The 21,925-nt window shown below is 44.6% G+C and overlaps 1 protein-coding gene across 3 annotated transcripts in view; it reads right to left on the bottom strand.

The window, feature by feature from the left end:
- ASRGL1 (asparaginase and isoaspartyl peptidase 1) overlaps positions 1 to 21,925 on the bottom strand; it is a 54,620-nt gene that overhangs the window by 27,791 nt on the left and 4,904 nt on the right. For all 3 annotated transcript variants that reach the window (XM_044291379.1, XM_044291380.1, XM_044291381.1), the window contains exons 2-3: positions 19,009 to 19,200; positions 10,570 to 10,712 (exon numbers count right to left, since the gene is read on the bottom strand). In XM_044291379.1, the coding sequence (XP_044147314.1) occupies positions 10,570 to 10,712; positions 19,009 to 19,195 (330 nt within the window). In that variant the 5' untranslated portion in view covers positions 19,196 to 19,200. The remainder of the gene's footprint in view (positions 1 to 10,569; positions 10,713 to 19,008; positions 19,201 to 21,925) is intronic.

Consider the following 21,925-nt stretch of genomic DNA (forward strand, 5'->3'; position numbering starts at 1 on the left):
GTGCGGACCGTTAGATGCGGATCGCGGACCCCATTCAAGTGAATGGGTCCGCATCTGCATGCGGCGGACCTACGGTCAGTGCCCGTGCATTGTGGACCGCAATTTTCTCATAAACTCAACTGATCAGAATGCTCATATGAAGCATCCTGGGAGCTTAAAAGGGTTTTCCACGACTTTTCTACTGATGCTCTATCCTCAGTATACAGCGGCTGTACTTGGTATCGCAGCTCAGCCACACTCATTTCAATGGGGCTGAGCTACGTCTAGGCCAGTGACATCTCATGGTCTTGACTAGGCTGCAAGAAGGCCACGGCGCTACTGCAAGAAACGTTGCCTTCTCAAACAGCTGATCAGCGGATTCCGGGTGTCAGACATAGGGTTGGGCGATATCAAAAATAATCAGATGATAACGATATTAGGAAATTTATCGCGATAACGATATATATCGCGATAAATACCCGTTTAAAAGAAAAAAAACACAAGGAGACATTATGCTGTATGGGGGCAGCCACAAGGAGACGTTATACTGTATGGGGGGTCACAAGGAGACATTATACTGTATGAGGGCCACAAGGAGATATATGAGGGCAGCCACAAGGAGACATTATACTTTATGGGGATAATGGGGGCCACGAGGAGACATTGGCTTGTGGCAGCGGCCAGGCAGCCACAACTTGGAGACATTAATTGTCACACTGTATGGCAGTGTTCGCCGGGGCAGCAGCCACAAGGAGACATTACAGTGGGGGCAGCAGCCACAATGTGCTGCCCCCCCCATGTCTTATGGCCACATGTGTGACCTGCCTGCAACCACCATACAGTAATTCCTTCCTCTTGGTCATGGGGGAGGGAGGGACTCGTGATGGCTTATTCCCTGCCTGCCAGATGGCTGCTATTTCAATGTGCAGTGCGGAGCATGCAGCTAGTTGCATTGCAGGCAGGCAGCCATGAAGGACTGACGACTGAGTAGGCCAAGGTCGGACAGAAGACATATAATTGAGGCAGAGACATTACACCTTTAATAGACATAGAATGTGTCGGCAGATAAGAACCATTTGGCCCATCTAGTCTGCCCAATATATCTGAATCCTATGAATAGTCCCTGGCCCTATCTTATATGAAGGATAGCCTTATGCCTATCCCATGCATGCTTAAACGCCTTCACTGTAATAGCTGCCCGTCAACTTCTGACTGACTTTCCCGCCACTCGCTCGCTGCTACTGTGCTGCTCAGCCTGGGCGTCATCTGATTCCGACGTTAGACGTCGGTGGGCGGAGACTGCACCATGAGAGCAAGCGAGGAGGAGCCTGGTCGGCCGCTGCGGGAGGAAACTGGTGTGTAATGATGCAGGGGCGGGCGGACGCAGTTTTTGAAACAGTCAACGCACATGACGTCACAAAATACCGCAGTAATTAGGAAACAGTGATATTGCCATATCGCTGTTTTTTAATACCGCGATATATCGTGAACACCGGTATATCGCCCAACCCTAGTCAGACCACCCACCGATCAGATACTGATAATCTATCCACAGGATAGATCACTTAAAATAACTCTGAAAACCCCTTTCAAACATTTCTTGTAGACGCTATTTTTGGCTCCATTATAACACACTACAGTGCCTTGCAAAAGTATTTACCCTCCTTGACTTTTTTTTGTGTTTTGTTACATTACAGCCTTAAAGGGATTCTGTCACCAGGTTTCACCCCCTCCAGATAAAAATATGGTTATGTTCAGGGAGCTTTAACCATTCCTAATGTGGTCTTATAAATGTAATCTGTAGGCTCATTTTGCTAAAAATACGCTATTACTAACCTGTCATTCATAAAAATAAGGTGCCCATGGGGATGTAAATGGATCCAAGCTGATGCCCGCACCCGCCGCCGTTCGTGCCCAGCTCCGCCTTTCCCGACCTCAGCGCCGCCTCATAATCTTCTGACACCTCCCGCTCTCCCTCCCTCCCTCCCCCCCCTCCTGCTGTAAGATCGCTGTGACGCCTCCCCCCTCCTCCTGCTGTAACATCGCTGTGACGCCTCCCGCTCTCCCTCCCTCCCCCCTCCTGCTGTAACATCGCTGTGACGCCTCCCCCCCCTCCCCTCCTCCTGCTGTAACATCGCAATGTTACAGTAGGAGGAGGGGGGAGGGAGGGAAAGCGGGAGGCGTCACAGCGATGTTACAGCAGGAGGAGGGGGGGAGGGAGAGCGGGAGGCGTCACAGCGATGTTACAGCAGGAGGAGGGGGGAGGCGTCACAGCGATCTTACTGCAGGAGGGGGGGGAGGGAGGGAGGGAGAGCGGGAGGCATCACAGAAGAGTATGAGGCGGCGCTGAGGTCGGGAAAGGCGGAGCTGGGCACGAACGGCGGCGGGTGCGGGCGGCCGCTTGGATCCATTTACATCCCCTGGGCACCTTATTTTTATGAATGACAGGTTAGTAATAGCTCATTTTTAGCAAAATGAGGCTATAGATTACATTTATAAGACCACATTAGGAATGGTTAAAGCTCCCTGAACATAACCATATTTTTATCTGGAGGGGGTGAAACCTGGTGACAGAATACCTTTAAATTCAATGTTTTGTTACTCTGAATTTTATGTGATGGACCAGAACACAATAGTCTAAGTTGGTGAAGTGAAATGAGAAAAATATATAAATAAAACTATTGCTTAGAAATAGAAAATTGGCATGTGCGTATGTATTCACCCCTTTGTTAGGAAGCCCATAAAAAGCTCTGGTGCAACCAATTACCTTCAGAAGTCACATAATTAGTGAAATGATGTCACCTGTGTGCAATCTAAGTATCACATGATCTGTCATTACATATACACACCTTTTTTGAAAGGCCCCAAAGGCTGCAACACCTAAGCAAGAGGCATCACTAACCAAACACTGCCATGAAGACCAAGGAACTCTCCAAATAAGTAAAGGACAATGTTGTTGAGAAGTACAAGTCAGGATTAGGTTATAAAAAATATCCAAATCTTTGATGACCCCCAGGAGCACCATCAAATCTATCATAACCAAATGGAAAGAACATGGCACAACAGCAAACCTGCCAAGAGATGGCCGCCCACCAAAACTCACGGACTGGGCAAGGAGGGCATTAATCAGAGAGGCAGCACAGAGAACTAAGGTAACCTGAAGGAGCTGCAGAGTTCAACCGCAGTGGCCAGAAGAAAGCCATTACTTTCAGCAAAAAACAAAGGCACGTTGTGAGTTTGCGAAAAGGCATGTGAGAGACTCCCAAAATGTATGGAGGAAGGTGCTCTGGTCTGACGAGACTAAAATTGAACTTTTTGACCATCAAAGAAAAAGCTATGTCTGGCGCAAACCCAACACATCACATCACCCAAAGAACTCCATCCCCACAGTAAAACATGGTGGTGGCAGCATCATGCTGTGGGGATGTTTTTCAGCAGCCAGGACTGGGAAACTGGTCAGATTTGAGGCAAAGATGGATGGTGCTAATAGATACAGGGATATTCTTGAGCAAAACCTGCACCACTCTGTGTGATTTGAGGCTAGGATGGAGGTTCACCTTCCAGCAGGACAATGACCCCAAACACACTGCTTAAGCAACACTTGGTTTAAGGGGAAACGTAATTGTGTTGGAATGGCCTAGTCACAGCCCAGATCGCAATCCAATAGGCACTGTATATTATGGGAAGGGGATGGGGTGCATCTGGAGTGGGGGCTTAGCAAGTGCTGTGTTCACATTTCCTGGAAGTGGCAATACAGAGAGACCAGATACATTTACAGGTAACACAGATGGATGCTGAATAATGATCTGACAGATGAAGTGTTCATTTACTGATTGTGACTTAGGTTAGTGCCTTCCGCATCAATGTTTGTACAGGTGTTCAGCACATTCTCGGTGAAAACAGGCAATATATCAAGTAGCTGTCCAATGCAGAAGTGAAAATCTGCTTCTACTACAGTGAACAGACGCTAAGTAGCTTTGGAGCAATCTGCAATTTCACTTCAAACTACATTTGTAAATCTATTTCTCACAGCACTCTCTTAGCGAATGTGAAGTGTCATTTCAAATTGACACGGACATTTATTAAGCTTTACCATGTCATTTATGGACCTTTGCTAGCAGGCCTTCAGCTACTATTATAGAAACGGCTCCTACATCTCATTTACAGACCAGACGGATGTTCATTTTACCTTCCATAACTGCACCGTACAATACAGCATATTCAGCTCTCAGATCCGGAAGTATACACAGATAACACAGACTGCTTAACCCTTTCAGTACCGGGCCACTTTTCACCTTAAATCCCAGGCAGATTTTTGCAAATCTGACATGTGTCACTTTATGTGGTAATAACTTTGAAGCGCTTATACTTATCCAAGCCATTCTGAGGGTGTTTTCTCATGACACATGGCACTTCATGATAGTGGTAAGTTTGAGTTGATATATTTCACCTTTATTTATAAAATAATCCCAAATTTACCAAAAATTTAACAAATTTCACAATTTTCTAAATTTGAATTTCTCAACTTTTAAGACAGATTGCTAACCATTTTACGAGGTATTACTATCAACATTCCCCATATGTCTGCTTTATGTTGGCATAATTTTGTAAATGTCATTTTATTTTTTTAGGACGTTAGAAGGCTTAGAAGTTTAGAAGCTGTTTTTCAAATTTTCAACAAAATTTCCAAATAAATTTTTTTAAGCACCAATTTAGTTATAAAGTGATTTTGAGGGTTTTATGTAATAGAAACCACCCATAAATGGCCCCATTTTAGAAACTACACCCCTCAAGTTATTCAAAACTGATGTTACAAACTTTGTTAACCCATGAGGTGTTCCACAAGAATTAAAAGAAAATGGAGGTGAAATTTCTACACTTCACTTTTCTGTTAGATTTTTTTTTATGTTAATCAATTTTTTTCTTGCAACACAGAAAGGGTTAACAGCAATATAAACTTCAATATATATTACTCAGATTCTGCAGTTTACAGAAATACCCCATATGTGGTGGTAAACTGCTCTACAAGCACGTGGCAGTGGTCAGAAGGAAAGGAGCACCATATGGATTTTGGAGGCAGATTTCACTAGAATGACGTACCCCTACAGTGGAAACCCTCAAAAAGTGACCCCATTTTGGAAACTACACCCCTTAAAGAATATATTAAGGGGGTACTGAGCACTTTGACCCCCTAAGCATTTTATGGAATTTGGAAACAGTTGGCTCTAAAAATGAAAAGTTTTGTTACTTCCAATAAAATGTTGCTTTAGCCCAAAATTTTTCATTTTCACAAGGGGTAACAGGAGAAAAAGCACCCAAAATTTGTTACCCATTTTCTCCTGAATATGTCAACACCCTATATGTGGCGGTAAACTGTTGTGGGGGACACATGGCGGGACTCAATACGGAAGAAGCTCCATATGGCTTTTGCAGCGTAGATTTTGATGGATAGGTTTATGGGTGCCATTGGTTTTTATTTTTTTAAGTGATTGTCTTATGTGGGGGCAAATTTCTTGCGGGATGAGATGGCTGTTTGATTGGTACCATTTTGGGATACATAAAACGTTTTGATCACTTGGCATTACACTTTTTGTGAGGCAAGGTGAAAAAATGGTTTTGGCTTTTTATTTTTATTTTTTACAACATTCAACTGAAGAGCAGGTTGTTACGGACGCGATAATACCTAATATGTCTATCATTTTTATTTTTGTTAAAGGGCTTCTGTCACCCCACTAAACAGTTATTTTTTTTTGTTTACTTATAATCCCTATACTGCGATTTATGCCTACATAATCTAATTAATCATTTTGGTCCAGTAGATTGTGTTAAAAACGTGCTTTTAAAATATGCTAATTACATTGCTACCAGCAAGTAGGGCGGCTACTTGCTGGTAGCAGCCGCATCCTCAGATCCTAAAGACGCCCCCTCCTCATGTTGATTGACAGGGCCAGGAAACGTGATCATTCTCTGCTGGCCCTGTTTGCATTCAAAATCTCGTGCCTGCACTGTACCTGTCTTCAATCGGCGCAGGCGCACTGAGAGGCAGCCGCTCGCTCGGCCGCTCCATCCTCAATACGCCTGCGCCGGGTGTAGATGTGACGTCATCGGCGCAGGCGCATTGAGGATGGAGCGGCCGCCTCTCAGTGCGCCTGCGCCGACTGAATACTGTTACGGCGCAGGCGTGAGATCTTGATAGCAGACAGGGCCAGCAAAGGACGATCCCGTTCCCTGGCCCTGTCAATCAGCATGCGGAGGGGGCCTCTTTAGGGTCGGAGGATGCGGCTGCTACCAGCAAGGTAATTTGCATATTTTGAAAGCACGTTTTTAACACAATCTACTGGACCAAAATGATTAATTAGATTATGTAGGCATAAATTGCAGTGTAGGGATTATAAGTAAGCAAAAATAAAATAAAAAAAACGGTTTAGAGGGGTGACAGAAGCCCTTTAAGTTTTACACAGTGAAATCATTTTTGAACAGAATAAAATCTTGTTTTTGTGTTGCCATTTTCTGAGAGCCATATATTTTTTTTTTTCATTTTTTGGGCGATTGTCTTAGGTAGGGGCTCATTTTTTTGCTGGATGAGACAGTTTGATTGGTACCATTTTGGGTTACATAAGACTTTTTGATCACTTAGTATTACACTTTTTGTGAGGCAAGGTGAACAGAAAATGGCTTTTTTGACAGTGCTTTTATTTTTATTTTTTATAGCGTTCACCTGACGGGGTGGATCATGTGATATTTTTATAGAGCTGATTGACATGGATGCAGCGATACCTAATATGTTTACTTTTCTTTTTTTTCCTATTTTTTCCTATTTCTTTTTACTTTATTTTGGGAAAAGGACGTTTTTCTTTTTTTCTTGAAACTAAATTTTTTTGCAATACTTTCTTTTTTTAACTTCTTTTTTAACTTTATATTTTTTTCCCACACTGGGACTTCAACTTTTGGGGGTCTGATCCCCTTTACAATGCATTGGCTGTAAGTGTATTACTCACTGTAATACACTTACAGCTTCCTGCCTGTGAGATCCAGGGGGTTTGATCTCACAGGCTTTCACAGAAGGCAGCCACGATGCCTGTGGAAGGCATCGGGCTGCCTTCCCTGCCATTGGGTCCCCGTCACAGCAGTGCGGGAACCCAGCAGGATACCGCACATGCCGCGGTCAGCGTTAACCGCGGCAAAGGGTTAATGCGCCAGCATATGTGTTTTCACCGATGCCGGCGCATACAGCAGGGGTCCGGCTATCAGTGACTGCTGGACCCCTGCAGCTCCTGCCCGATCAGAGCGCCGTAGCTGTACGACGAGGAATTTATGTCCCAGTTTCCAGCGTCGTACATGTACGGTGCTGGTATCCTACGGGTTAATGTCTGTGGCTGCTGAGGGCGGGCATAATGCCTGTGCAGCAGGTTCAGCCCAGAGGGTAGGGGGGCCCATCCCAGTCAGAGACCACTAAACGCATACAATGATCGCCCTGCTGTAGCGCTAGGTTGAACTTGCCTGGTTTAGCGGGAAAAATGGGTAGAGCTTAACATGGCATGTGGGAGGAGCCTAACTGACCATTGGGCCTGATGCTATCAAAGTCCAGTGTATTACCTGCAAAAAAAAGCAGGTAACTAAACTATTGAAGTATTTGGGTAATCACGGTAGTGTGAGTGAAATGTGTATGGTGTATGTTGGTACCAACGAAGAATGCTCATTGGTGGATCAATGCCAAATGCTGTTGATACCCACTCTGCACTGCAATAGTGAATTCAGTCTTGCTCAACTGTAGAACTCTAAACGCCTTGTGTTGCTAAATCACCCTCTTGCGAATGGCAGTCTGTGGTTGCAGGGATATGGCGATGTCAAGTCAGGTCCATCTTTTTGTAACATCCTATATATTTGTGATAAAACTGAAACCTTGTGTTTTTTTGCACATGGGTCAATAAATTCCCTTTTCTATCAATTTTACTCTTGGAGTGCTGCGGACATTCTTTGACGAAATTGGATTTGGACTTTCCGGTTCATCTTTCTGTTAGCACCAGTTATTTTCTTTTTTTTTTCCACATTAAAAGAGTGCTGCTTCTTTTGTTTGGTATCAACATCTAAGGATTGCAGCGGTGGCAATCATGCACACTATAGGAAAGGGCGCTGGCTTCTGTGGTGGTCATGAGTTCCCATCCCAGCCACCTCATATCTGTGCTGCAGCGATGTAACCCCTGGATATGAGCAGTGTATAATGTGATGAAAAAATGGAGGCAATATAGACAATCACAATACATTAGTAAGTGCCTTGTATTAACTTTCTCTACATAAATGATAAATATCTGATAAATGCTATTTGCTTTAACAACACTAATTTGTAATACATTTTGGGTGAATCTATCAAGACTTCTATGCCCGGACGTAGAAAGTTTTTCACAGGACAACTTTTGCGCATAAATGTACAACTTTTTGCTGATTTACACTGCTTGTAAACTTCTAGCATGGACTCCTTGGTCATTTCTACTGCTTCAGTCAATGATTGAAATTGGTGACATGCCTCAAAAATCAGAGAGTGCTGAATACAGCTGTAGATCAAAAGAGCAAGAATCGAGTTCAACTTCCTTTTTTAGGAAAAAACTGCAGGAATTCCACAATTTTTTGGATTCAGTTTTGCCTTTCTGGCATTCACTATGCAATATAAATGACATGTGAACTTTATTCTGCATGTCAGTATAATCAGTGTTACCAAAATGTTGTCTTTTTAAAAAATATATTTCTACTTTGTCTTTGTGGTGCCATATTCTGGGAGAGACACTTTTAGGCCCCTTTCACACGGGCGTTGCGGGAAAATGTGCGGGTGCGTTACGGGAACACCCGCGATTTTTCTGCGCGAGGGCAAAACATTGTAATGCGTTTTGCACTCGCGTGAAAAAAATCGTGCATGTTTGGTACCTAAACCCGAACTTCTTCACAGAAGTTCTGCCTTGGGATCGGTGTGAATACAGAATGCATAGTAAATAAGCACTGGAGGGGTTAAAAAAAAAAATACAAAATTATTTAACTCACCTTAGTCCACTTGCTCGCGTAGCCCGGCATCTCCTTCTGTCGCAACCCCATTCATTTCTATAGGGCCTGCGTTACGTGAAAAATGCACAAAATAGAGCATGCTGCGATTTTCACGCAACGCATAAGTGATGCGTGAAAATCACCGCTCATGTGAACAGCCCCATAGAAATTAATGGGTCGGTATTCAGTGCGGGTGCAATGCGTTCAACTCACGCATCGCATCCGCGCGGAATACTCGCCCGTGTGAAAGGGGCCTTATACTTTTCCATCAACATACTGTGTTATGGCTTGTTTCTTGTGGATGATGTTTTTTTCCTATGGTGTTCACTGTGTTGGCTGAATATCATGATAATTTTATTGCTTGGGTCTTTACGGTGGTAGGTAGCAATGCCAATTATGTGTATTTTTTATACACTATAGAGCTTTTTAAGGGGAATTTTATTTTATTTTATTATTTTCACTTTCTTATTATTTTTAAACATTTTATCAGACTCACCACCGTGATAGGAACGTATTGCATTGTAGTATTCCTGTCATACTGACAGGCAGTCTGTTATATGTGCCAATATAGCAAACCTATTTTCCCACGCTAATTAATGGGAAGCAGAAAAATACACATCGATAAATGTGCCTAATTTTGAGGCAGAAAAATCTGCTTGCATTCAGCGCAGATTTTTTTTTACACGTGTATGGGCTCTTTCACACTTGCATTGTCCGGATCCGTCGTGTACTCCACTTGCCGGAATTACACGCCCGATCCGGAAAAAACGCAAGTGAACTGAAAGCATTTGAAGACGGATCCGTCTACAAAATGCGTTCAGTGTTACTATGGCAGCCAGTCCTGGTTGCCATAGTAGTACTTATCATCCGTGCGGCTCCCGGGGCGCTCCAGAATGACGTCAGAGCGCCCCATGCGCATGGATGACGTGCCATGCGATCACGTCATCCATGCGTGTGGGGCGCCCTGACGTCACTCTGGAGCGCCCCGGGAGCCGCACGGACGGTAAGTATACTGCTCCCCCGCTCCCCACTACACTTTACCATGGCTGCCAGGACTCTAGCTTCCCGGCAGCCATGGTAACCATTCAGAAACAGCTAAACGTCGGATCTGGCAATGCGCCGAAACTACGTTTAGCTTAAGGCCGGATCTGGATCAATGCCTTTCAATGAGCATTAATTCCGGATCCGGCCTTGCGGCAAGTGTTCAGGATTTTTGGCCGGAGAAAATACCGCAGCATGCTGCGCTTTTTTCTATTTTCTCCGGCCAAAAACGTTACGGTCCTGAACTGAAGACATCCTGATGCATCCTGAACGGATTTCTCTCCATTCAGAATGCATTAGGATAAAACTGATCAGGATTCTTCCGGCATAGAGTTCCGTCGTCGAAAAGAATGCAAGTGTGAAAGAGCCCTATGTTAGAAATTAGCCGTGTGAACTGACTCTGTTATCACATTTTCTTTGCAACATTGTTTAGAATTCTAGTCACACTAGATTGACGAGGTCATATGCCAATGAATAGAGGCAATGCATCCCCCAAAGATAGCTTCACTAAAATACCTTTTCCATTACAAGACGGGCCAGCTTTATTGGGTTAGCAATGCATTTGACTGCAGATACGGCTCCTGAGGTTAAATCCTTGCCATCCATAATAATAGCATCCATCTCAACCTCTCCCTCTTCATTCAGAACAGACCCGTGGCCTAAGGAAACAAATTGTAAGGTTAACACATAAAAGACTAAATTCAGAGATATGTTCAGATAGAAAAAAACAACAAAGCCTACATCTTCACTCATCTCAAAACCTAGAGCAAATGATCAACATGAGAAATTGTATATGTAACTGTGCATGTACAGACCTGCAAAGTGAAGCATACTTACCTGCTTCATGGTGCTGAATCTCAGCTCCTTCATTCTCCTGCCTTGGCTGCCTCGCTTGGATACCCTGCTGTAACATGTGCTTTGACACTGCTGCAGCCAATCACTGGCCGTAGGGGTGACCTGCCCCCCTTGCATCACGTGACCAATTAACATGATGCAAGCAGAAGTTAACAGCAGAGGGGACCCAAGAGAGGCAGTCAAGGCCAGAAAGCGAAGAAGCCCCGGGAAGGTTAAGTAGGCTTCCCTTTGTAGGTCTGCCCAGGAGGGTGGGAGTGTTGGGGTTGCCAAAGCCCTTAAATACATGAAAGTGTTGAATAGTGAACATGTTATTTATAATGCTTTTTCTGGATAATTATCATTTGAACATTTTGGAAATTTTACTGCTAATTGGTCATTTCAAAATGGGATCGATCCCATTAGGGGAAGGTAACAAAACCATACTAATGGCATTCATAGCAAAGTATTCGGTCCATGGTTCATTTACCTACAACATGTACATACACTGTAAGAGCCAGAGAGGTATGATCACAATCTGAAGATTTCTAGCTTTCTTACAGTACAAGCTGCATCCTGCTCTCACATTGTGCTCTCAGATAAGGCGGAAAACATCAGGACAGGTTTGGTTTAAGGCACTATCTATGTTTATCGTCTTGTGGATGTTGCCATTTGTAGTGTGTGGCTGCAGTTGCCTGCATACCACTTAAAGGGAACCTGTCACCTCACTAAAGGCAGCATAAAGTAGTGTCAGGCTGAAATCAGTGGTCTGTCACTTATCTATGAAAGTAATACCACTACTGATAAAATACAGTTCAACCACCTCACAGTTTTGCCCAAGCTCAGCTCGGGGTACTTTCACACTTGCAGCAGGACGGATCCGGCAGGCTGGTCTCCCTGTCGATCCGTCCTTCCGCTGTTTCGCCGGACCGCCGCTCCGTCTCCATTGACTATGACGGGGAAGGAGCTCCGGCACAGCACGGCGGTGCACGGTGAAAGCCGCCGGACTAAAAAGTCGGACATGCAGGACTTTTTAGTCCGGCGGCTTTCGCCGTGCTGCGCCGGAGCTCCGCCCCCGTCCCCATTATAGTCAATGGGGACGGAGCGGCGGTCTGGCGAAACAGCGGAAGGACTGATCCGACAGTGAGACCAGCCTGCCGGATCCGTCCTGCCGCAAGTGTGAAAGTACCCTTAGCTGCTTAAATCTCTGGATTGGTAATAGCCAGAGATATCGGCCTGGTCTTGTTTGAAAGCTGGCACACCGAAACAACAGAATTAGGCCTCATGCACACGACCGTTGTGTGCATCCGTGGCCGTTGTGCCGTTTTCCGTTTTTTTTCGCAGACCCATTGACTTTCAATGTGTCCGTGGAAAAATCAGAAAGTGCACCGTTTTGCAGCCGAGACCGTGATCCGTGTATCCTGTCCGTCAATAAAAATAGGACCTGTCCTATTTTTTTTGACGGACAACGGTTCACGGACCCATTCAAGTCAATGGGTCCAGTGAAAGAACACGGATGCACACAAGATTGGCATCCGTGTCCGTGATCCGTGGCCGTAGGTTACTTTCATACAGACGGATCCGAAGATCCATCTGCATAAAAGCTGTTTCAGAGCTGAGTTTTCACTTCGTGAAAACTCAGATCTGACAGTATATTCTAACACAGAGGCGTTCCCATAGTGATGGGGACGCTTCAGGTTAGAATATACTAAAAGAACTGTGCCCCCTGCTGCCTGGGCCCCCCCCTCCCCTGTAGTTAACTCATTGGTAGCCAGTGGGCCCCCCCCCCCCTCCCCTGTAGCTAACTCATTGGTGGCCAGTTGGTCCCCCCTCCCTCCCCTGTAGTTAACTCATTGGTGGCCAGTGGGCCCTCTCCCCTCCCTCCCCCTCCTAATTAAAATCTCCCCCCCTATCATTGGTGGCAGTGGAGAGTACCGATCGGAGTCCCAGTTTAATCGCTGGGGCTCCGATCGGTAACCATGGCAACCGGGACGCTACTGCAGTCCTGGTTGCCATGGTTACTTAGCAATTTGTAGAAGCATTATACTTACCTGCGAGCTGCGATGTCTGTGTCCGGCCGGGAGCTCCTCCTACTGGTAAGTGACAGGTCTGTGTGGTGCATTGCCTAATGATCTGTCACTTACCAGTAGGAGGAGCTCCCGGCCGGACACAGACATCGCAGGTCGCAGGTACGTATAATGCTTCTACAAATTGCTAAGTAACCATGGCAACCGGGACTGCAGTAGCGTCCCGGTTGCCATGGTTACCGATCGGAGCCCCAGCGATTAAACTGGGACTCCGATCGGTACTCTCCACTGCCACCAATGATAGGGGGGGAGATTTTAATTAGGAGTGGGAGGGAGAGGAGAGGGTCCACTGGCCACCAACGAGTTAACTACAGGGGAGGGAGGGGTCTGCCCCCTGCTGCCTGAGTCATGTACACAGTTTTTTAGTATATTCTAACCTGAAGCGTCCCCATCACCATGGGAACGCCTCTGTGTTAGAATATACTGTCGGATCTGAGTTTCACGATCTAACTCATATCCGACAGTATATTCTAACATAGAGGCGTTCCCATGGTGATGGGGACGCTTCAAGTTAAAATATACCATCGGATTGGAGAAAACTCCAATCCGATGGTATAAAAGGGACTCCTGACTTTACATTAAAAGTCAATGGGGGGACGGATCCGTTTGCAATTGCACCATATTGTGTCAACGTCAAACAGATCCGTCCCCATTGACTTGCATTGTAATTCAGGACGGTTCCGTTTGGCTTTTTTTTCATGTCCGTGGATCCTCCAAAAATCAAGGAAGACCCACGGACGAAAAAATGGTCACGGATCATGGACCTACAGACAGATATCACTGTTAGAAATCGAGTTGGGAGTAAAGGCGGTAAAATCTGATTTTACTTTTACTTTCAGCTGTATTCATTTCATCCTAATTTCTAACAGGGAAATCTTCCCATGTAGTGAATATAATGCTGTGATTCAGGTATTTTTTGAAAGCTTGGATATGGCAGCTTTCAAGCAATACAATATATCTATCTGCTACCTATCTAGAAAAATGAGCAGCTAAAGCAGCCCTTTAATCTGGAGGAGGAGGAGGAGGAGGAGGGAGCAGTTGCAGAACTGACAGCCTGCAGGAAGAAAGGAAAAATAGTAAAAAATATACAGAAATGTGGCACTATTATCTTTGTACTGACCCAGATAATACATTTTTTTGTTATACTGGAACAGTGAACACTGTAAATAAATTCCACAATATAATGTAAAAATTGCAGTTTTTTTATCTTTTCCCCTAAAATTAAATAATAAATGTTATTTAATACACTATGGCCCAGATTCAAGAAGCACTTGCGCGGGAACAAGTGTGATTTGCGCCGCGCAAGTACTGATTTGCTCCTATGCAAATTTGCGGCTGATTCTGTAAACCAGTTAAGCCTGAAATGCGGCCATTTTCCCGCGCACGCAGCCTAGCTGTTCCTGCGCAATTTGCGTGCAATTTTGCGCCGGGTGTAAGTTGCGCCTTCATGGAATTCCCTCAGCGAATATGCAAATTAGGTACTGCCGATGATTCAGAAACATGCGCGTGTGATGCGCATCTTGCGCTGGAAGCGTGCAAGCTTTTTTCCCTGGGCAAACTTGCTCCTGTTAAAAGCAGGGGCAAGTTAGCAAAAGATGGCCAAATGTCATCCCAGGTACGCACTTCATTACCCAGGGCATTGATGTCCAGGGCAATGGCTTCATATATAGCCCTCCTTTGGGCAATGGTGGTGTTTGCCCGCTGGGCACCATATAGGACTTCCTTATGCTGCTGGAGTGCAGCAATCAGGATGTCCATCTCTGCAGCCACAAAGTTGGCCTTCCTTATTTTGGTCCCTTTGGGAGGTGCCATGTCTTGCAAAAGGGCTGAATTTCCTTGCTCAGGGGGGGGGTAGGAAAAAGCAGGATGAAATTCAGCAAAGAACCTGCGCAAGTCTGCTCCTATTTATTTGCTCAGTGCAAGCAGCTGAGCAGGATTTGCCCTGAAATTCTGCTAGCAAACCTCTGCTGAGCCGAAAATTCCTCATTTACATAGGGGCACACCCACTTTGACTTGCACGGCCTTGCGCCCTCAGCTTTGCCTTAAACAGGAGCAAATTAAATGAACAAACGATTCCTGAATCAGGTGGCAATTTGGCAAAATTGCTCCAGCGCAGAGAAATTCAGCTGAGCGGCTCAGGTGTAAGTAATGGGCAAATCTACCTGAATCTGGGCCTATATATATATATATATATATATATATATATATATATCCCAAAATGGTTCCTAAAAACCCAATTCTGACTGCTGGCTACTGGTCCTTAAGGCTAAAATTATGTCACTCAGTTGTGCACCAACAAGATTTACCTCAGACTTAAAGGGAACCTGTCACCAGTTTTATGGTGTCCTAACTAAGGGCAACATAAATAAGTGACTGATTGTCTTAGGCAAAATGCTGGGTCACTTTCTTTAATTGACCCAGTCAATCTGCCAACATCTTGTATTGAAAAGCTCCAGCTGATAATGATGAGTCATGAATATTCATGAGCTTCTGATTCTCCCCGCCCACCTGCTGCTGAATGACAGTTTGTTTTTCCATATGAATCAGCAGCAGGTGGGCAGGGGAGTGGCTATAGCTATGAATTAAATATACACTGGACTCACTGACATCACGCTGGACTCAAATCAGCTCATTAGCATGCGGCATCTTTGTGTGTATATTATGAGGTAACCATCTGTCACACCAGTAAGTGAATACATCTAAGGTACTTTTAGTAGTTAATGATTGTATATAATTAGTTAGATTATAATCAAATATCCACATGACAGGTTCCCTTTAAGCAGGGGAACTTTCCATGCAATGCATGATTTTAAACCATGACGGCGTTGTGTTCTACCGACAGTGACCTTTGAAACTGTGGTCCCAGCGCTCTTCATGTCATTGACCAGCTCCTTCCTTGTAGTTCTGGGCTGATTCCTCACCTTTCTTATAATCAGTGATACCCCACGAGGTGAGATCTTGCATGGAGCCCCAGTCCTGAGGAAGACTGACAGTCGTCTTTAGCCTCTTCCATTTTCTAACAATTACTCCAACAGTTTATCTATTTTCACCAAGCTGCTTGGCAATTGCCCCGTAGCCCTTTCCAGCCTTGTGGAGGTCCACAATTTTGTCTCTGGTGTCTTTTGACAGCTCTTTGGTGTTGCCCATGGTAGTAGTTGGCGTCTGACTGACTGTGGGGTGTACATAGGGTTGTTTCGATATCAACATTTTGATTTGGTTTCAATACCATAAAAAAGTATTGCGATACGCGATACTATTCGATACCACGCAAAAAAAAATAAAACACCAAAAAAGCTGCGTGCATTCCGCATTTTATGGAACATCCGGCACATAATTGAACAGTCCTATCCCATTTTTGGGAGGGCAAGGTGACTAAACAAAAATTGCAAATCGTGCGGTTTTTATTTATTTATTTTTTCTGTTATGGCGTTCACCGCATAGGATTTTTTAAAAATATTTAAATAGTTTGGACTTTTTAGACGTGGCGATATGTCATATGTTTATTTATTTATATATTTTATATGTAAAATTGGGAAAGGGGGCAAATTTTTTTTTTTTTACTTTATTTTATATTTAATAACTTTTGCTTTTAGGGGCTAGATCTTTTAATCCATTGTCCTATTCACCCTAATAGATCTCTATTAGGGTTAATAGGACTTTACACTGTCTCTGCTGCCCTGTGCATAATGCACACAGCAGCAGGGAGCTTACCATGGCAGCAGGGTATCGCCCTGGCTGCCATGGTAACTGATCGGAGCCCCAGGATTACACTGCTGGGGCTCCGATCACAAGCTGCCACTGCCACCAATGAAGAGGGGACCCTGTGGCCACTGCCACCAATGATTTTAATACTTGTGGGGTTGGGGGGGAGTGAACTGCGCCACCAATTATTTTAATACTGGGGGGGGGGGCACACTGTGCCACCAATGATAATTAACCTTTAATACAGATACAGGAGGCGTGTGCCGCCGGCACACACCTCCTGTATTTGTATTAAAGGTTAATTATCATTGGTGACACAGTGGCCAGGCACCTGCTATGCTGGCTGCTTGACTTTCGATACCCGAAACAACCCTAGGTGGACAGGTGTCTTTAAAGAGCTCAGACAGGTGCTACTAAGTTAGATTAGAATGAGTAGAGGTGGACTTTTTAAAGGCACAGTAACAGGTCTTTGAGAGACAGAATTCTTGCTATTTCTCAGGTGTTCAAATACTTATGTTCAGCAGTCCAAGACAAATAAATTCTTTAAAAATCATACACTGTACAAAATACCGCCCCAGTTGGGGGGGTGGAGCCTGGCTGCTGAGTGTGATGGAGGTCTGATCCAGAGCTACAGCTCCACAGACCCACGCTTCTAATCCTTAAGATGCCCGAATTATCTTTAATATGGTCAAGATCGGGAAGGACAAACCCAGAGAGCCTCCCATGTCCGCCAAACACAAAAAAGGACAAGCAGACATCGATCACTTCATAAAAAAAAAAAGATTGAGCTTTCACCAGCGCGCACGGACAAGATGGTGCCGAAAGCTCCTATGTCTGACTCGGAGGAGGAGGAAGATGCCGGAGCGGGTGCTGCGCACAGAACAAGTGGCAACTCTCAGGTAGAAGATAATAACAACCTAACAAGGGGTTTTCTAAAAGAGTGTTACAGGAATTGAGAGAAATGCGCCATGAAATGCAATCATTAGGCCTCCGGGTCAAATCCTTAGAGTCTAATCAGTGCCTGCTCTCAGAGCATAGTTTGGCTATGTCTAAATATGTCCATACCCACACGAACTCAATAAACAATGCATACCTCCTAATAGAGGATCAGGAGGAGAAATATTTGGTTCAAGGGATTTCCAGAATCCATAGAGCCAAATGCACTGCGTACTGCAGCTCTGCAAATATTCACTGTTCTCTTGGGTGAAGAGAGGGCGCAATCTATAATCATCGAATGGATTCACAGATCCTTGAGACCACCTCAGGGGAGCGGTGACCGACTGCGTGATGTAATCTACGGCCTTCTGAGTTTCTGCGACACCGCAGGCTTTGTTACAAGCAGCAAGGGGCCAAAAGGATTTGAAGCACGAGGGAGCTCGTATACAGCTATACCAGGAAATAGCCCCTTCAACACTTAAAAAACGTTGCACTTTGAAACCTCTTACAGATTATCTACGGAGCCACAAGGTATTATACAGATGGCTCTATACCTTTGGCCTTACATTCAGCAAAGAGGGGAAACGCTGCACTGTCCGTGAGCCATCAGACCTGCCTGCGGTGTGGTCACTTCTGGAGATTAACCCCCTGCAGATACACTCTTGGTTGCCCCTAGCCAGCAGCGCGAATGCCACCTTTACCGAGATTGGATCCATGGTCGATGGTTTCCAAGCACAAGCCGACAACTGCCAAGAAATACAAGAACTAAGCATTCCTTATCAGAGAGCAGTAACCGGCTTATTATTATTATTATTCCCTAAATGGCTTTACTTCAAAGCACTAACTATCATTGCTTGTGTCCTTCTCATGTACATCTAGCGGGGCCTGCTGCTAGTGTGACCTTGATACCCCCTGGAAGGCTCACAGATAACGATCTCTCTTTAAGGGAAGGGTGCTATTTCGCTGTGGATGACAGGTCCTAGTTTACCAGGCGTATATATATATATATATATATATATATATATATATATATATTTATACATTTTATACTGGGGGGCATTATGTATACTGAGGGCACTGCAGGGGTTGGGATGATAAGAAAAAGCCAATGAAATAATTCTGGTAGTTTTTAACACCACCAAAACACCCCTTAATAATGGATAGACGGACAGAAAATTGATGCACACACTGGTGCAAAATGGACATGAAAAACTGACAGCATATCGTTTTTATTAGACTTTTTTTTTCACTGTGAATGTACCCCGTGGTTAACAGATGAGAAATGTATCTAATGTTCAACTACATATTTTCCACAAAAAAACTGATTTGTATTTCTTCAGGGTTTAGGAAAATGATGAGATGATATCTGGTGTGTGTTTTGTTATGTAACCAGTTTTACCTGCATTGAAGTGTGGGTCATCTTCAAGCACCACCACAGCTTCCTCTACAGCTGTAATGGCATCTCCTCCTTCTCTCAGTATACTATAACCTCGCAGAGCCGCCCTCTTTACTCCAGACCGATACCCATCTTCATATTCCTTCACGATCACTCCAGCGCCACCATGGACGACAATAACTGGCTTCATATTTTCTAGAAGCAAAATGAAGAATGCATTAATGTCCTCAATGCTGAAACTTGTACTAAGGCTACATGCACACAGCAGTAAAAAACAAACAAAAAAACAGCTGTTAACCCTTTCCTGAACAGCGCCCTACTAGCAAGGCGAGTGGAGTGGGCACCATATCCGCAAGGTGCCTGCTGTTTCATAAAGCAGACACCAGCGGCTCATGTCTGCGACCGGTGTGGTCAATCCTGACCACGGCATATGAGCGAGTGCAAACCTGGAAGTGCGTGCTTCCACATATGCTCTGGCTCCACAGTGCGAAATGCAAAAAAAGTCAAAATGGCTGATTACCCGTTTTTGGTCGCTTCAAAAGTCGTACACACCCCACTCACACAGATCACCACTCACACAACTCTGTACACATAAGGCTACTTTCACACTTGCGTTCAGAGCGGATCCGTCTGAGACGGATCCGCTCATATAATGCAGACGGTGGCTCCGTTCAGAACGGATCCGTCTGCATTATATTGTTAAAAAATTTCTAAGTGTCAAAGTAGCCTGAACGGATCCGTCCAGACTTTACAATGAAAGTCAATGGGGGACGGATCCGTTTGAAAATTGAGCCATAGTGTGTCATATTCAAACGGATCCGTCCCCATTGACTTACATTGCAAGTCTGGACGGATCCGCTTGCCTCCGCACGGCCAGGCGGACACCCAAACGCTGCAAGCAGCGTTCAGGTGTCCGCCTGCTGAGCGGAGCGGAGCGGAGGCTGACCGCTGCCAGACTGATGCATTCTGAGCAGATCCGCGTCCACTCAGAATGCATTAGGGCTGGACGGATGCGTTTGGGGCCGCTTGTGAGCCCCTTCAAACGGAGCTCACAAGCGGACACCCAAACGCTAGTGTGAAAGTAGCCTTAGTGCAAATAAGTTATAGGGGTCAGAATATGGCAAAGAAATAATAAAACAGATTTTTTTTCCAAGGTTTTTATTATTTTAGCAGTTCCAAAATGTAAGAACAACTATACATATAAGATATCGCCGGACTCGTACCAACCTGTGGAATTAAAGTAAGGCCTCATGCACACGACCGTGGTGTGTTTTGCGGTCCGCATATCGCAGATTCGCAAAACACGAATTGACCGCTTCATTGTAAGCAATCCAGAACCAGATGATGACTGCCACACAACTCCAGGCACATTTAAGGGAGGCGAGAGGCACCCAAGTGTCACGTCAGACCATTCAAAACCGTTTACATCAGCATGGTCTGCGTGCTAGACGACCTGTAAGGGTACCTGACCACACCACCAGGCACAGGTGTCATTGCCCTACACTTTGTAAATGGTACAGTGACAAGACCATACTACTGGAATACCATCATTAATCCAGTCATTGTGCCTCTGCATGGACAGCAGAGGACTAATTTTATCTTCATGGATGACAATGCGCCATCTTATCGAGGTTACATCAGTAGGAAATGGCTGCTGGAGACTGTGGTACCTCAAATGGAGTGGCCTGCACTTTCTCCAGACCTGAATCCCATTGAAAACCTATGGGATTAGCTGAGTCGACATGTATAGGCTTGTAAAGTCTGTACCCCAGAACGTCAATGACCTAAGGGACGCCCTTCAAGAAGAGTGGGATGCCATTCCTCAGCAGACAATAAGTCGACTTGTGAACAACATGAGACGTCGTTATCAAGCTGTAATTGATGCTCAAGGCCACATGACAAGCTATTGAGACATTGACATTTTTGTGGGGGAATACCCACCACTGTTGGATTTTGTTTCAATAAACTGTTTGAGATGAGGAAATCACCATTGCACACTTTTACTTAAATGCCCTACTTTCATGATATAATATCACTGTAGTGTGAACTTTTTACGTTTTCCATAAATTTCATTCGAAAGCCAAATATCCCCAACTTTTTTGGGGTCGTTATATACTCTCCGCCAGTCCTTCCTTTATATACATTATATACCCTGCTCCAGTCCTTCCTCTATATATACACTATATACCCCTTTCCTTCATCTATATATACACTATACACCCCTCTCCTCCCTCTATATACACTATATACCCTCCTCCAGTCCTCCCTCTATATACATTATATACCCTCCTCCAGTCCTCCCTCTATATACATTATATACCCTCCTCCAGTCCTCCCTCTATATACATTATATACCCTCCTCCAGTCCTCCCTCTATATACAGTACAGACCAAAAGTTTGGACACACCTTCTCATTCAAAGAGTTTTCTTTATTTTCATGACTATGAAAATTGTAGCTTCACACTGAAGGCATCAAAACTATGAATTAACACATGTGGAATTATATACATAACAAAAATGTGTGAAACAACTGAAAATATGTCATATTCTAGGTTCTTCAAAGTAGCCACCTTTTGCTTTGATTACTGCTTTGCACACTCTTGGCATTCTCTTGATGAGCTTCAAGAGGTAGTCACCTGAAATGGTTTTCACTTCACAGGTGTGCCCTGTCAGGTTTAATAAGTGGGATTTCTTGCCTTATAAATGGGGTTGGGACCATCAGTTGCGTTGTGGAGAAGTCAGGTGGATACACAGCTGATAGTCCTACTGAATAGACTGTTAGAATTTGTATTATGGTAAGAAAAAAGCAGCTAAGTAAAGAAAAACGAGTGGCCATCATTACTTTAAGAAATGAAGGTCAGTCAGTCCGAAAAATTGGGAAAACTTTGAAAGTGTCCCCAAGTGCAGTCACAAAAACCAT

Source organism: Bufo gargarizans, chromosome 4 (assembly GCF_014858855.1).
Source record: "Bufo gargarizans isolate SCDJY-AF-19 chromosome 4, ASM1485885v1, whole genome shotgun sequence".
Classification (NCBI taxonomy): domain Eukaryota; kingdom Metazoa; phylum Chordata; class Amphibia; order Anura; family Bufonidae; genus Bufo; species Bufo gargarizans.